General features: G+C 36.8%; 1 protein-coding gene across 1 annotated transcript in view; it reads right to left on the reverse strand.

Moving 5' to 3' along the window:
* LOC308633189 (collagen alpha-1(XIV) chain-like) overlaps nucleotides 1-17,762 on the reverse strand; it is a gene marked incomplete at both ends in the record, with an annotated part of 50,932 nt that overhangs the window by 13,166 nt on the left and 20,004 nt on the right. Inside the window, 4 exons of the mRNA XM_081265732.1 lie at nucleotides 1,989-2,150; nucleotides 4,930-5,094; nucleotides 6,901-7,020; nucleotides 7,867-8,022. Of these exons, the coding sequence (XP_081121858.1) occupies nucleotides 1,989-2,150; nucleotides 4,930-5,094; nucleotides 6,901-7,020; nucleotides 7,867-8,022 (603 nt within the window). The remainder of the gene's footprint in view (nucleotides 1-1,988; nucleotides 2,151-4,929; nucleotides 5,095-6,900; nucleotides 7,021-7,866; nucleotides 8,023-17,762) is intronic.

Consider the following 17,762-nt stretch of genomic DNA (forward strand, 5'->3'; position numbering starts at 1 on the left):
GGATATAAGTATATGAGACACATAAGTCCTGAAAATTATAAAAAGCTGATGAAAGAAATCAAGAATGTCTAATAAAGAGACACAAATGTATTCATTGATTAGATGACTCAACAAGGTAAAAATGATTCTTCTCCCCATATAGATATTTGGTAATTGATATTTGATAATTGATTATTGATTTATTGTAATTCCTATCAAAATCTCAGTAAGATTTTTATAAGGATTATTCTAATAACTAATGGGAAGGCAAAGGAATCAGAAGAGTAAAAATGGTTTTTAAAAAGAATAATCAAGTAGGAGAACTCAATTCTACCCAATTTCAAGACTTACTATGTAGCAATAATAATTCAAGATGGTATTGGAAGAGGGTTAGACAAGTAGATTTAGTGCACCAGACCAGAGAACTCTGAAATAAACCCACATAAATTATTCCTACCTGATCTCTGACACACAAAAAAAATTATTCAACTTGAAAATGGACAAAAGACATGAAGAAACATTTTACCAATGAAAACAAATGAATTACAGTAGATGGGGTAGAGAGAGAAGAAGGGAGGGGAGGGCAGGGGGGATAGTAGGGGATAGGAAAGGTAGCAGAATACAACAATTACTAATAGGGCATTATGCAAAATTGTGGATGTGTAACCGACGTGACTCTGCAATCTGCATTTGGGGTAAAATTGGGGGTTCATAACCCACTTCAATCTAATGTATGAAGTATGATATGTCAAGAGCTTTGTAAAGTTGTGAACAACCAATAAAAAAAATAAAAATAAATTGAATACTAAACTTAAAAAAAAAACAAAAAAACAAAAAAAAAAGAAAACATACACATGAAGAAATAAGTATGTGAAAAGATGTTCTTTAGCCATGAGGGAAATGAAAATTAAAACCATAGTGTTGCATCTCTCCACACCTGTCAGAAGAGCTAAATTTCAAAAAGTAGTAGCAATAACAAATGTTGTGATGATGCACAGAAACTGGGTCACTTATATGCTGCTAGTGGGAGCGAAAAATGCTACAGCTACTCTGGAAATAGTTTGGCAGTTTCTTAATGAAAACTATGTTACTAGGAAATGATCCAACCATCATACTCCTGGGCATTATTCCAGAGAAACAAAAACTTACATTCATTCGAGAAACCAACACACAAGTAAACAAACACAATGTGTTCATGGATTGGATGAGTCACAAACACATACACAAACATTCACAGCAGCTTTATTCACAGTAGCCAAAAGCTGGAAAGAATCCAGATATCCTTCAATGTGAGAACGATTAAACAAATTGTGACACATCCATACCAGGGAATATGACACTGCAATAAAAAGGAAAGGGTTGTTGACACATGTAATGACTTGGAGGAATTTCTGGGGAATTATTCTGCATGGGGAAAAAATGTGCCTAAAGATTATATATTGCATAATTTCACTCACATAATTTTTGAAATAAAAGAAAATTAGAGATGGGGAACAATTTGGGGGGAAAGAGTTTGGGAAGGATGTTAGTCAGGGTGGTTATAAATGGGTAACAGGAGCCACAGTTGCAGTGATGGAAATGTTCTGTACCTAGACTGTACCACCGCTTGTGATATGGGAGCTATAGTTTTTGTAAGATGCTACCATTGGGGGAAACTGGTAAAGAATGCACTCTCTGTGTAGTATTTTTTACAATTGGATATGAATGCACAATTATCACAAGACTTAAAGTTTAATTTTAAAAACATGATGGTAAAAAAAAAATTAATTTTAAAACCATGGTGTTCTAAATGGAACACTATGGAGAAAAAAGAAATCTAGTGGTCAAAGCAGCCCTCTATCAGCCCTACAACGTTTGTCACGATGCTCCTCGTCTACTCTGATGAGTTAGGACCAAAAGGAGCCTTAAGAACCTTGAAATTAGGAATAGTGAGGGTTTTTATAGTCCGGCATAGACTTTGTGCTTGATGACACTCACATCCCTGGGACTGTGCTCTGTCACCCACTTGCCTTTAATTTCCCGGTCCTGTTCTTCCACCCTGGAACACACGGTCCTCGTCAGGCTCTCCACCACCGTGTGCATCAGATCGAATTCGGCAACGTTGTACACGTGCATGCTGTCCGGTTCCGAGGCGATTTCCTGCAGCTCGTTCAGGTCAGCGTTTTTCACCCCTGGCATGGAGCACAACAGGGACAATGGTGACCTTCATGTCTCATTGGAAAGAGCAACTGCAGGGGGCTTGGCTTGACCCAGGCTGTTCATTTTGATAAATAATGAAAATTTTTATTTTAAATTAAAACACGTGCATGCTGGGTGTGGTGTTGCACACCTGCAGTCCCTGCTATTCAGGAGGCTGAGGTGGAAAATTCTCTTGAGCCCAGGAGTTTGAGGCCAGCCTGGACAATGTAGGGAGTTCACATCTCAAAGGGATGGATGAGCCCACTGTGGTGGCACAGGCCTGTAATCCCAGTGACTCAAGAAGCTGAGACAGGAGGATCAGGAGTTCAAAGCCAACCTCAGCAAAAGCGAGGCGTTAAGCAACTCAATGAGACCCTGTCTCTAAATAAAATACAAATAGGGCTGGTGATATGACTCAGTGGTCAAGTGCCTCTGAGTTGGATCTCCAAAACTCCACTCCCCGCCATCCCTGCTTGCCAAAAAAAAAAAAAATCACATTTATCAAAGGAAATGAATGATTAAATAAATACATAATAAATATACACATGAAAAAAATGAAAAATATAAATCTTCTATGTCATAACAGGAAATAATAGCTTTGATTCTCTAGAATGTATATAGAAAGAAAATAAACAAGAAAGGGCCAAAGTAAGAATATGGATTGTTAACAAAATGAAAGCTATTATGTGCCTGTGTCCTGACAAATGGCAACTGGGACTCCTATCTCCGGTCCCGACTGGTTACACTTCCCGTGCTGATAGACTTGCAGGCTTAGAGTCGGTCAAAAGCATCTGCTACTTTAAAGAGACATATTTCATGTCAGATTGTTATTTAAAAGTCAGCTTCCGAAGCCTTTTTTTTAAATGATTAGATAGTAATTTTGCTCAGTACATCCTAACAGGAAGATCATTTAATGAAACTAACCTCTGCTTTCATGAATACTGCAGAAGCAACAGTAATTAAACCAGGACTCTATACTATTAAAGCTTCTGGTTTAAATTTCTGTGAAATAAGGTTACTTAAATTGAGAGATATTCCTAGAATGAAAATCACATACATTTAAAATTATTATTATATAGGAGTGAGCCAAGGGAAAGCTTAGGGGGAATTTGTTTCTAGCATATTCAAAAACAACTTGCTGCCTAATAACAACTGAAATTTTCCTTGTGCAAAAAGGAAGTTCCAGTCCTTCCACAATATCTACTGTATTCCATTATCATAGGCCAAGCAAAATCCTGAGTCTCTGTAACATAGCAGGGCACAGAGAAGGGCAGAGAGCAGTGGACACTAACACTTGGAAGAATGTTTACTATGCCCACAGCTTTGAGTATTTTACATATATTAATTTACACATTAATATATGGGTCAAAGGAATTTTTACTTTCATTGATAACTCTGAAAGATGTATTGTGTAACTTCAGAATGATAAATGTTAATGCCAAGAAAGTTTAAATTAAGTTCTTCATTTATTTTAAGGACTGAAGTTATCATATAGTTAAAAGTCACTTAGATTATTGTCCACTTAGGTTCCATAAGTGTGCTAGTAAATATGGTAAATATTTAACAGCCCTCTTTCTGCCTAGATTTGTGATGTTTTCCAATCACTGCAGTATAAACACGTAACTATGATTTATTTCAAACTATCCAAGTGAGGTCACAGGATACTGATGTAGGAAGAGATGTGCACAATTGGTTCTTGCAAACTGGTCTCAGCCGCTCCTGCAGACCACTGAGATACAACACTGCCTTCCCCTCCACAAAACACAAACACATTAAAGTAATAAACGTATAATTTACTGAAACAAAGTTGGAACACAATACATTCTTTTCCCCCTAGATATTTTTATTCTATGTTCTGTGAATGGCAAATATAACCATGCCAAATCTATAGGATAAGATGCCTCAATTATCTGCATAAAAATAATATGCTTCTCTTACATGTATCTTTCATGAGAATTTGGATTTTTAATACTAAGGGTAATATTGCTATTTTAGAAATCCTTGGGCCATCAAATCATTCCATAAGCATTTTCTGAACATTTATTTTGTGTCGAGCACTGGGTTAGGTGATAGGAATGAAGAAGATGCAATCTTCCCCCATAAGGAACCCATTGCTTAGAAATGCTATAGAGATAAGAAAAATAGAGGAAAGAACACAGTTTCTACAACTTCTGCAGCTGTTCTTAGACTGTTCTTGGCTGGACACTAGTGAAAAACAGATACCAAACACAGTATGTCTGTCCTAATTGATATATAACTCCAAGTGGAATTCATTGCACAAATTAATGGGTTTCACATGACATTTCCATATTGAGGATATCATGCTTTGGTCATATCTACACTCCCTTTTAAGGGGTTAGTTTCAAATCAGTATATCTAGAACTCCAGGCTTTTTTTAAATAGCTGCAGGACATTAATTCCTTGAAAATAATAAATTGGTTTTGCCCTAGACAATCAGAAAAGAGATAAACTGATCCTAAAGAGAATGTCCTAACTAATTAAATGGTATCAGACATGCACCTGACCTTTTATGTCAATTCATGCTTTTCATGTGTTATGGTTAATATCCCATCTAGAGGTCCTGTCACTGTGCAGTACATGACAGTTTGCAACACTCTCATTTTAAATGCAAGGAAGTTGGGATCTGAGAACAGCTGACTGTGAGAACCAGGACTAGAAAGCACTCGGGTGTATGGCTTTCCAGGAACTGACCCTTGCATTGCATAACAAATGAATCAGTGGGTGTCTCCATCCACAGCGGAAGAAACATACCTATAGCAAACAGTTCTACACCAGACTCATGAAGGTTTCTAGATGGCGGAATAATATCATCTTGAGATTTTCCATCTGTGATTAAGATGCCAATTTTGGAAACTCCAGTCCTTGATCCTGTTTCTGGTTTAAAGCTATTTTCAAAAATGTAGCTCAAAGCAAGACCTGGGAGGAAAACAAGGAAAAATCAACACAAAGCTACTGTCTCTAATCAAAAGCCTTCTGATTCTGAAAAATGTAACCACAAGATGCATAACTTACTGAGCTAAAAGAGGTTTATTAGATGTTGAATCTTCATTTTCAAAATGACCTTGTGCTTGACAGACCTGAAGAAAAACTAAAATCCATCAGAATAAAGGCAATAAAGTAATTGAATAGTGCATCTTTGAGATAGACTATTATATACTCTTAATTGAATGTACCGACATAGAATAATGCACTTCACTTATTCAAATGATAACAAAATACCTCTCCTATGTGTATCTTTCATGTGCATTTTGATTTTTAATACTAAGGGTACTGTTGCTATCTTAGAATTCCTTCAGTCTATCAAATTATTGCACAACAATTTGCTGGACGCTTGTTCTGTGTCGAGCACTAATGATAGGAATGAAAAATGAAAGTGACACCTGTCCTGCTGTTAGTCTACAGCTATGTTCAAAAATGTAGTTCAAAGCAAGAGCTGAGAGGAAAACGAGGAAAGATAAACAGAAATCAACTGTCCCAGTGGTTTCACCCCCAGATGAGAGGAATACATACGAAAGATTCCTGGCCTCTGCCTGCCACTGTGGGCTTTCACAATATTTTACTTCATAACTGTAGATGCAAAGACACTGAATTCATGGCAACAGATGCTAAAAGAGCTTACGCTCAAGAAAAACAAACCTTTAAACTTATGATGAAACAATAACTCCCACACATTAGTGCCTGTCCAAAATATTATCACTACACTTTCAATTTTGTTCATGATGTTCTAAGACCCAAAAATTTCTCTCTCCCTTTCTTCCTTCCCCTCTTCTCCCACTCCTCTCTGCTCCACCCCCCCCAAGTAATGGGAACATATCTAAAATCATAAAACTCCTACCTTCTGAGACAAATTCCATTCACAAAGAAATAAGAAATAATGCAATACTGTTACAGAATTTGTGCTTAATAAACTTCCATTTTATTAACAAAAATTCTGCTACATTTTGCATCAAAATAGCAAAGAATTATCAAGATTTCAGTGGTTTACCAAAAAGTCAATAAGAGAATCTTCATTATGGAAGTTGAGTATCTATATCATGTGTTAGGCAATAACTTGTACTAGGGTTAAAATAAACAAGAACAGGGCTTGAGGTACATGCAGTTCCATGGTGCAGCACTCACCTAACATGCATGAGGCCCTGGGTTCAGTCCCAGCCCACAAAAAGTAATAATAATAATAATAATAATAATAATAATAATAATAATAATAATATAATTATAAACAACAAAACTACACAAACCCTTTGGATAATTATAATGTCAATATTATTATATGAATCATTTTTCAAAAATACTAATGAGCCAAAAATACATAAATATTTTCTTGATAACTACTGATTTCAGAATAAGGGCAAAAAAAAGTACCTTCTTTAAAAATAAGAGAGAAATTTGTTTTAATTTAAGTGTCAGGATGAATATACATGAAAAGAGTGGAAAAGGAAGGAAAATGAACTAATAAAGGCCAGCAGGCTGCTTGCCTGGGTGATTGCTTTATTTTCTTCTAGCCCAATCAACCCCTTACAGGGACATGAAGTTCCTACAGCAGAACAAATGAGAGGTCTGGGGTTTAACTCTTACCACTGAGTTCAAAGAGCTACCTAAGAATTACAGGTGCTTTTTGGTTAACAAATCAGTATGCTAAGTCTTTAAAAGTAGCCAAATATGGTAATACAACTATTCTTTGGAAAGAGATGTTGCTTAAAATGTGGACTGAGAGAAACATACCTGTTAGGGTATTCCCTCCCTTGTATGGAAGGTTCTGGACAGCTTCAATCACTTCATCTTTTGTGTTGAAGGCATTCAAGTGCCATTCTATTCTGGGGTCACCACTATACTGTGCAAGGCCTGGAAAAGATGAGAAATTCCACAAGCAATGATGTGTTGCTCAAGAATGTCACAGACCAACCACTCAAGAAATCAGAAGGGGTGAGGGCCTAATTTTGTACAACATTTTCTTTTTCTTGGCTTGACTATAGACTTTCAAAAAGAATTCCTGACATCAATTAAAGAAATTAAGTTTATGTATGCAGTAGTAGAAGGAGGGTACAAATTTTCTAACCCTATAGAAGTTAGCACCTAATTAGGTATTTGACATTCAAAAGAAAAAAAATCCCTGGTCACATATGTAGATAAAAGGTCTAGAATTATTTGTTAATGTTCTATCTAAAAGGAATGATTTTCCTCAATTGCTATTTAAAAGTTAAATATGAGACTTTATATTATAAAAATATATTATTTTATTATTTATAATATTACTCAAAGATTTGTAATTTTTTGCTTTTAATCTTGGCTAGCATTAACTTAGCAAAGATTATCTTGTACAACAAAACTATTTCCATTTTTTTTCAACATTTCCCTGGATTCAGCTATCTTTTTTAAAAAAAAAATAAAAGCTGCTATGTGACAAAATCATAAATAGGCAATACCTTTAAAACTTTATTATTGTTATTAATAATATTTTGACTTTTCAGAAAATTAAAATGTATTCAATAATTAATTGAATGATATTACCATAGCAAAAATTAGTTAGGAATAAATACTTATTGATCCAAATACTTATTGACCCAAACATGCACTTTAAGGAACATCAGTATAGTTGCTACTGTAATTCTAAATAAAAGGCAGTTTGTAGAGTTTTCCGGTGGTTTTATATTGATAGTTGACTACTATTGTCAGTAACAGGATATATACCAATTCGTGTCTTCTCTGAGCCCACATTGAACGCTGTAACCAGGTTTTCCAAGAAAAGCCGAACCAGTCTGAAGTTGAATCTTCCAATACTCCAAGAACCATCAACCAAGATCACAGTATCAGCAATCGCTGGAGTTTCACAGAAAAATTTCACTTCTGTGAAGCAAAAACCAGAAAAGCACACACGTTAGTTACTGTTGGAACCTCTAAAAGACTTTCTTTTAATGTCTCTCAAATAACAGTGCTAAGGTTACAATAAAGTTCCCATTAAAGCAGTCATCTTTTTACAACCCTGCCCTTAGATGCATTCTTACTAGGAAAAAATTGTGGTAACGGTTGGCAGCAGAGTCAGTGTTCTGGAAATAGTTAGCAAAATACTGGCAGGTTCCTGCCAACCTGGCAACTCATCCTTCTGAGTGTTTTAGTGTCTGTACAAAATCATCCAACTTTGGGCTCTGGCCTGCAGATTCTTTCCAGGAAAGGTCTTAGCAACACCAGTGTAGGTCAGTCAGCCAAGATGGGAAGATGGCCAGGAAGCCAAAAGGTGGCTCTCCTAGTCTGGGTAAGTCTATGCTGGAGGAAGTGATAGGAAAGAGAAATTTTCCCAAATTCAAGGAAAAGTCGAGGCCAAACATTTAATCTAAGAAAGGTACACAGATCTCTGCTAAAGTAGAAAGTTTTCTGGAGAAAGAAAATTGTAATACAACCCAAGAATTTCTTCTAATTCCAAAAAAAAAAAATTGTATATTATCCATGCAAGATTCTCTCCTTGATAATTATCTAAGTAATTGACTTTCTTTTCTTGGCGGCAGGTACCAGGGATTGAACTCAGGGGCACTCAACCACTAAGCCATATCCCCAGCCCCATTTTATATTTCCTTTAGGTCTCACTGAGTTGCTTAGCCCATTGCTTTTGCTAAAGCTGGCTTTGAACTCGCGATCCTCCTGCCTCAGCCTCCGGAGCCTCTGGGATTACAGGCCTGCACCACCATGCCCAGCTAAGTAATTGACTTTTTAAACGGCTCTATGAGGACTCTAGATAATGATCTAGAAAAGGATGCCCAGTGACTGGAGTGGCATGACCGAAGCTTGACCACCAGAGAATGTCCCCCACCCACAGGAATCCTGGGAGATGAGAGTAACCGGCCATGTTTTTGCTATAAGGAGCAGGCTGCTTGACTAGCTGAAAACCACCACTTCTGTTCACAGACAGCCAGCATGAGGGAATACTCTTGAAGTGTTTTACAAATCCTTTAACACGTCATGGTATTTTTAGTGCCTTTAGGAGCATTGCATCATACTCTAGTCTGTGCTTCCAAAGGACTGCTTGACTCTGAGGCAATTTCATATTAAGAGAGGAGATAAAGCTGTGTGTGTGTGTGTGTGTGTGTGTGTGTGTGTGTGTGCATATGTGTTTATCCACTTTGTCTCTTGAAGGCCCAGAAAATCCCTACTTAGTTTGTTTCCTTGGTATATATCCAAAGGACTTAAAATCAGCATCCTACAGTGACATAGCCACATCAATGTTTATAACAGCTCAATTCACAATAACTGAGCTATGGAGCCAACATAAGGGCCCTTCAACAGATGAATGGATGAAGAAAATATGATATATATATACACTAGAGAATATTACTCAGCCATAAAAAATGACTTTATGAAATGTGCCAGTAAATAAATGGATCTGGAGACTGTTGTACTGAAATAAGCCAGTCTCCCAAAAACCAAAGTTCCAATGTATTCTCTGATATGTGGAAGCTAACCCACAATAAGGGTGGGGGCAGTGAAGCGCATTGGATGAGACAAAGGGGAATGAAGGGAAAGGAGGGAGGAAAGGAAAAAGAAAGACAGCGGAATGAATCTGACATAATTTTTCAATGTGCCTATATGAATACACCATAGTGAATCCCACCATTGTGTACATCCACAAAAATAGGGTCCTAATTAGAATAACATACAGTCCATGCTCATATAATTAAATCAAAATGGATTGTACTGTCATAACTAAAAGAACCAATAAAAAAAAACTTAGGGTTATACCCATTGGAAGATGGGCATTACTCTCAAATTTCAAACTTTAGTTGTTAAAAGGCATTGTTTACCATGTACATCCTGCTAACTAATTAAATTTGTAATATGAAAAAAAAGATTTAAAATATAATTTATATATTGAAAACCAAAGCACAGGTGTGTTAAGAAACAAAACCAATATGTTTATAACCTAAAGAAAAATAGCTGAACTACTATGTTTGGCATTGGCAGCTTAATATGCCTTTGCACCTACCACACCACTTTGCCTTAAAGGGTCTCGGTGTTTTTTTTCCAGAAATAAATATGCATGGAACATCTAGATACTTTTAACAGATGGTGGGGGGAATATATTTGCCAATGAAACACTCCAGTCTCCTATGGAGCTCAACAGTACACCTCACTCCAAAAGTTAATAGTTTATATTTTTTTGGCAATAAATTCCCATTTTTTTAATAGAAGAAAGCTACCAGCTTTGTGTTTGGGAGTCAGCCCTTCTGTAACAAACCAAGAAAAGTCTAAAATGGAATACTGCCACGAATCATGGGATAAAAATTGATGTGGGTTTTGGACATAAGCAGGGAAAATTGAGGTCTGATTAAGCTTTAAGGACCCATTTCTCTAATTTTTTTTTTCTGGGGAAAGCCTACTCCCAAATGAAGAGTAGTTCTCTTCTAAAACTGCTAGAAATACTCACACAATTGTTAAGGAACAATGCAGAAAAGCTCTTAGAAAGAAACACTTTCTGTTTATGTGGAAGAGGAGTAAGAAAACTGGTATTTTATGTTTTGAAAAATTATCTCCATTAAGAATGCTCTGTTTATTGAGCACATTGAAGTCATAGTAACTTAGAGATATCAATAAGATCTAGTCCAAGTAAGGTATAAAATTAACTGACTATAAAACAAAAGATAACCTTAATAATATTAAAATTTTAAAAGTTGTTCATCAAAAACACCTTAAAATAAAAAAAAGATAAGTTCAACTGGAAAAATGCCTGTGTAATATGTAAAACCAAAAAATAATTTATATTAAGAAACATAAACAGATTTTATAGAGAATAGAAAATATACATGGCCAATAAATGAATGTAGAGGGTTTTCAAGATGGCAGAATGGAGGTCATTTTCCTGGCTGCTCTGTGGTGTGAAACCCAGAAAGCAGATAGGCAGCCCCTCAGCAAGGTGGGTGAACAAAAATGGGGGTGGGGGTGGGGTTATACTGGAATTTAATACTGTATATTTAAAGCAGATTAGGGACTCAGGAGGTTAGGTATAATAAGGAAGAAATCCCCAGCGCTACAGCTGCCACTGCAGCCAGAGGCACGAGCCACAACAGTCCCTCTGTGAGCATAGGGTAAGGATAAGGGAATTAAAGAAACCCATATTTTTAGGAGGCCTGAGGCATGTCTGGGCAAGGAGAGTTTAGAGATCAAAGACTGTCTGACTAAACTGAAAGGCACACTGAACACAATATCCTTGTGTGGGGGACAGCGAGAGCCCCATTTCTCCCACCTGCATGTGGAGGAGAGAGGAAGGAACTATTTTGAAAGCATAGCACAGTGGGCAGCAGCTGGGGGAGCCGATTCCTGGCAAACCGACAGACACATAGAATGTGCCTAAGTGACCAGGAGAAAATCAAACATGGAGAGAGGTTTACACAGGAGACAGTTGATCATATAAACCCATCTGGCTCTCCCCTCTCCCTCTAATCCTGCTGCCTTCAGGACAAGCTGGAAAAATACCTGTGTAATATGTTAAACCAAGAAAAAGAATTTATATTAAGAAACATGAACAGATTTTATAGAGAACAGAAAATATTCATGGTCAATAAACGAATGTAGAGGGTTTTCAAGATGGCAGAATAGAAAAATAGAAAAGCACCTGGCCAGGAATTTGAAAGGGCAGGGGTGGAAGAGATTGAGTTTGGAGACTGAACCCACCTGAGACCAGAAAATGTGGGAGCTGCCAGTGATCCAGTGGACTAAGAATTGGCTCCTCCACCACATGAGTGGAACCAAGGGGTGATCTCTGGGATGCAATCTTCCAGTGTGCATTTGCAACTGCTGGGCCCTGGAGGTGTGTAGATTTAAAATCTCCAGACCAGCTGGGAATGGTAGTGCACACCTGTAATCCTAGCAGCTTAGGAGGCTGAGACGGGAGGATCACAAGTTCAAAACCAGCCTCAGCAATGGCAAGGCTTGCTAAGTAAAACTCAGTAAGACCCTGTCTCTAAATAAAATACAAAATAGAGCTGAACGCAATATCCTTGTGTTCAAAGCGATGTAGCTCAGTGGTTGAATGCCTCTGAGTTCAATCCCTGGTACTTAAAAAAAAAAAAAGCAACTCCAGACCAATTGGCAGTCAGCAAAGAGCCTGGAGTATATCTAAGCCTAAACCCTGCCTCCAGGAATTCTGCCTATAGGATAACCTCTCTTTTCTAACAAACCCCCACCCCCAGGGTAGAGCAAGCATCACACTCCAGACAACCTCACCTATCACTTCTAAGAGGGAAACTGAAAATCCTTTGAACTCCAACAGAGGTGATTCTTTAACTTTTCATCAAGATTTTTCCTTTTTTCTTTTCTCTGTTTAATTGACCTTAATGGTTCAGAGCCATTTATACGTATTCACATTTATTTTATTATTATTATTATTTCTAGCATTTCTGAAGCCATTATTTTATGGATCATTTTTTATGAGGACTAGGAAGTTTGATACATATATTTCAGTTTTGCTTTGTAGTCTATTATTTTTATTTTTAATTTTAAAATGTTTAAATATATTTTTTGACTCACATATCTCTTTCCCTTGATTTTCTTTTTCTCTTTTCTGCTGTTAACAGTCAATCTTTATTATTCTCTCTTTCACTCTTTCATTATTTTTTACTTATATCTTCTCTCCTCCTCCCTTATAATCATCACATCCTAACCACTTCTGTTCTCTCCCTGTCCAACATTCAAAACTGTAAACCCATTTATAAATTCACTGTTTTTATTGTAGGCAATTGTTGGCATTTCCTTCTAAAGTTAAATATTGAACCAACCTTATCATTCAGCAATTCCACTGTTGAGTCTACAACAAGGGAAATTCTTTCACCCATACAATGGGAGATAAGTAGGTGGAATTTAATAGTAGCACTGTTCACAGTAGTAAAAAGCTGGAAACAACTCAAATCCATTAATATGAGAGAGGATCATTAATTATGGCATTGAATGGAAAGTAATATAACAGCAAAATTAAATGAGCTATTTCACTGAATTACAGCAGTAGGAAGCAATCTCAGCAACCTACTGCCATTTGGAAAATAGCAATATTTGGTGGTTGAAAAAAATGTAGGCACAAGAACATTACATTTAAATGTGATGGTAGACTTAGGTAAAAAGGACAGCAAGGGAACAGGAAAGAAAGGATCCAAGGTGGACTGCTTGGGTGAGAGGACCATGGATCTGGGGTAGTGCCAGCACCAGGTGGATAGATGTGGGTGGTAGTCAAGATCTGAGATCTTGAGGAGGAAGGGTGGGCTGCTTATTATGCCACACACACAAATATTCAAACTAACTAATTAAAAGAAAAGTGAAATAATCCTACCTGGCTTGCAGAAGACATTATCTAGGAAAATACTTATGTCATATAATACAAGCACCCAAAATATGTTTATGTCATATAATGCAAGCACCCAAAATCCTAAACGCAAGGTATAATTTCAGCATATTGTATTTGAAATTAAGACTGGTGCCCTGTTTCCTATTTTAAAGTCTAGCATCTGTTACATCACCAGAAAGATGTTCTTTTCAAGGACTTTAGATGTCAAAATCTACTACTGTTTCTGTATTCCAAAGTATGATTTTTCTACACACTCACAAGGGAACTATAAAAACTTTTTTCCCCAAAAGTCCTAAACCCAGGTTATTACTCTAAGATAAATCCAAACACAATGAAACCTAGTGGCTATTATCCGTTGTAACAAGCACAAAGGCAGCGCATAGGTCTTCAGGCAGGTGAGTGTGGGTGGACCTGCCCACAGACAAGTGTCACAATTGTCCTGTCAGCAGGTTTATCTTTGCCAGAGGCATCTAGACACTTCAAGTTTCCTAACCAAAGCTATTTAAAGAGCTTTAAAGCTGTTATGTTCAAGTTCTATGATTACACATCTCAAACATTATTCTAGCTGCTCTAGTAGATATTTTGAGAAATATACCCAAATTCTTGTCATGATAAAACAAGCCCGTTTCAAAACTGAAGACAAATACTATCACCTTCCACTGGCAAACACCTTATCCATCTCAATATTCATTAAGGGAAAGAGACCAATCAAAAAGAAAATACGCAAGTGACTTAAAATGAATCAGATGGTAGGGGAAAAAATACATATGCCTGGGGGACTAGGTTAATATTGCATAATATAATTTATGTAGCAAAATATAATTTAAATTGCATTAATGAGGAATAAGTAATATACTCTTATTGTTAAAATAATATTCAGGGCTGGGGTTGTGACTCAGTGGTAGAGTGCTTGCCTAGCATGTGTGAGGCACTGTGTTCAATTATCAGCACCGCATAAAAATAAATAAATAAAACAAATGTCTTATCAGCAACTAAAAAGAACCAATATTCAGTGATTCATTTTTAAATAAACTAAATCCTTTTTGCCCTCAATATTGTATGTACAGTTAAAACATAGAGAAATATTGTACACTTTGGATTTTTTCAATTTTTTTGACAAACATCCTAGTCAGTAAGTTTTTGCATACACCAAAAAGAAAAATAAAGTTAAGCAAAGGGATAAGGAGAATGACCCCTTGAATTATATTCTATTTCAGCTTTTGGCAGAACATGAACTTTATCAAAAACACAACTCTGAAAAAAAAACAGAAAGAGTAAAAATATAGATATATGCTTTAACAGCTAAATGCAACACTCAATATATGAGGCAGACTGCAATTCTCACAGCTGTCTGATATCAGATAGAATCAAAAGGAACAACTGCACAAGTAGAAAAAGAACAGTTCTCAGTTCTGCACCTTCTAAAGCTGCAAGGTGAGGAAGCCTGGGAGAACTAACAGTTTCCTGCCATTCCATATCTGAAGGCTACATTCATCATTATATTAAATGGTGTGCCCTTCACATCAATCTGTTGATTTAATAGATAGTACTATGAGACAGGTACTATTATTATCAGTCCTGAAAAGTATGTCATATAAGAATTCTGTGATTTGCCCAAGGTGTCAGGTAGCTAAGTGGCAAAGCGTGGATTTGAACCCAGGTAACATGTCCCATATCTCATGAAGGCACTCTACAGCATATACACTTAGAAAGTGTGTGGGGGGGGACAGTTGTGGTTGTGTACAACTATAACCCAGAGACTTGGGAGGCTGAGACAGGAGAATCGCAGTTTGAGCCCAGCCTCAGCAACATAGTGAGACCCTATCTCAAAATAAACAGAAGAGACTAGGGATGTAGTTCAGTAGTAAGGTGCCCCTGGGTTTAATATTTGGAAGGAAGGAAGGAAGGAAGGAAGGAAGGGAGGGAGGGAGAGAGGGAGGGAGGGAGGGAGGGGGGAGCCTCTAATATAAAGCAGTGTCTCTATAGATAGGCTTGCCCTGCTGTGTCTGCAGCTAATATGTGCTGTCTACAAGCATCTCCAACTGTCTGTCCAGAACTGTTTTCTCCTTTAAAGGTATGCACTTGGTGCAAAAGTAGCCTGTAAAAAGTGGCTCTTACTGATAATTTCATACTAATTTAATTGTGTTATTAACATAATGAAAAATTCTAAATCTGTGTCTGTTAATTTGAGATTGTACAACTAATTTTCCAGATGAAATTTATATATATATATATATATATATATATATATATATATATATATATATATATATATTAACTGTGTAGTACCAAGAGCACTGTTCTAGGGAACAAGGAACGTAAGGAATGTGACAAATTTCCTCTTACAGGCAGTTTAAATTCCCAGTAATATAAAATAACTATATTAAGACAACATACATTCAGATTGTTAAGGGGCCTATAAAAATAAACAAAATCTTATTATCTTATAAAGAGTAACTACATGTGAGGGTGGGGATGCCCTTTTAATGAAAATGGCATAAAACTACCAAATTAAAAGTCTTCCCTTTAAGCCACATTAGTTCTTTTGTCTTAATGGCATTTAGATTAAAGATCTAGTTTGGGTTTATGTAGAAATGATTGCAGTGTATTTATGGAGAAAAATATTCACCCATAGAAGTTAATAAAAATACAAAAAAATAAAAAGGACTACAGGAGTTACAGGACTTTTTCTGCCAGGTAAACTCTTACTCATCCTTCAAAACCCAGGTTACCCTTCACTACCTCCATGAATCTTTTCCCACTGCCCCCAGATGGGACTCTAAATACCCTCATTTCCTTCCTTGCATTTTTATATAGTTACTGTACTTGTTACAATGGAATATTGCATTTTGCAAATATTTCTATCTCCCTGACTAGACCTCGAACACTTTGAGAAGTAAGGAATTTTATGCATTACCTTTTTAGACCCTTTGGGCTGCTCAACTCTTGTCACATCATTGAATGTGAACTAAATGAATTGTGTTCTTTAAAAAAATTATGTTTTCATGTAATTCATAATTTAAGCATTAAAGAAATGAACTATGATAGTTCAGTTAAATGTGGTGTCTCCTCCTGCCCTGCCAGGCAACTGCACTGGGAAAGTAGGCTACAGTTATTTAGAGATCAGGGAGGTTTTATCAGAGTTGCTTATCTTCCTTGATGTTTTCCCAATGCTAGTGGCTAAGCTGAATGAAAAGCAAAAGTGTGCTATTTTTACTCATACTGTCTTAATATACAGTCAGGAAACCTCATAATTATTTCACCACAACTAGTCTAGGATTCATTTAGTGGCTTTGAATTATTTTTTCTATGCCACTAGCAAATTATCTAGCAAGGCCATTCATTAATCAAGACATTTGAACAAAAAAAAAAAAAAACTGTGGTTGCAGAACAATTTTTCACTTAAGTCTCCTGTGAGGTTGACTTCAAGTTTCCTAACCAAAAGCAAAAGAAAATCCCTAAGAATTTGGTGCAGTAGAACTCTTGGAAGCTCACTGTTACCAAGCCATAACTGGCTACAGACTTCTCACTGAAGAGACATTTTTTTAAAAAAAGAGTTAAGATCATTTTCTATTTGTCAAGAGCTCAAATTGTTCTAAGAGTTTTCTGATACATTGGCATATTCTGTTTCTCACATCATTCCCACAAAGAACCACTATTGTCCTCATTTTTTGGAAAATGAAACTGAGATTCAGAGAGGATCGGTGATGGACTCATTGGTTACTAGCCGAGCTAGGACAGGACACCAGGTCTTCTAAATGTTTGGTCCAATCTGCCTTTTCCAATGCACCATGCTTTCTTTACCACAGTTGTCCTCACAAGGCAGCATGAATGGTCACTGTCATATGAAATAACATTGGACTAGTGGATGTGGAGCCAGGGGCTCATTTCAGCTATACTTGGAGTTCATCTTCAACAAGGTGAGCTTGGTGCTCATTTAACCCAGTCTTGGTGGAGATGTACCTTTCCAAGCATCTGTGATCCATGACTTATGCTAATGTGAAACAATTCTCCCCCAATATTCTCTTCCTTTACCTGCTTCTATTTTTCTTCCTAGAACTTCTTTCTTCCTAGAAATATACATGATGATTAAGCATGATGATTAAGTTCTTGTGTTGACTTGACTGGGCCACGGGTGCCTATGCATTTGACCAAACGTTATTCTGGATGTGTCAATAATGTGCTGTTTCTGGGTGAGCAGCAAAGCAGATTGCCTGCTCTGCTGTGGGAGCAACTCACAAACTCAGCTCAACAGGGCAAAAAG

This window comes from Spermophilus citellus, assembly GCF_964194105.1.
Source record: "Spermophilus citellus genome assembly, chromosome: 14".
Classification (NCBI taxonomy): domain Eukaryota; kingdom Metazoa; phylum Chordata; class Mammalia; order Rodentia; family Sciuridae; genus Spermophilus; species Spermophilus citellus.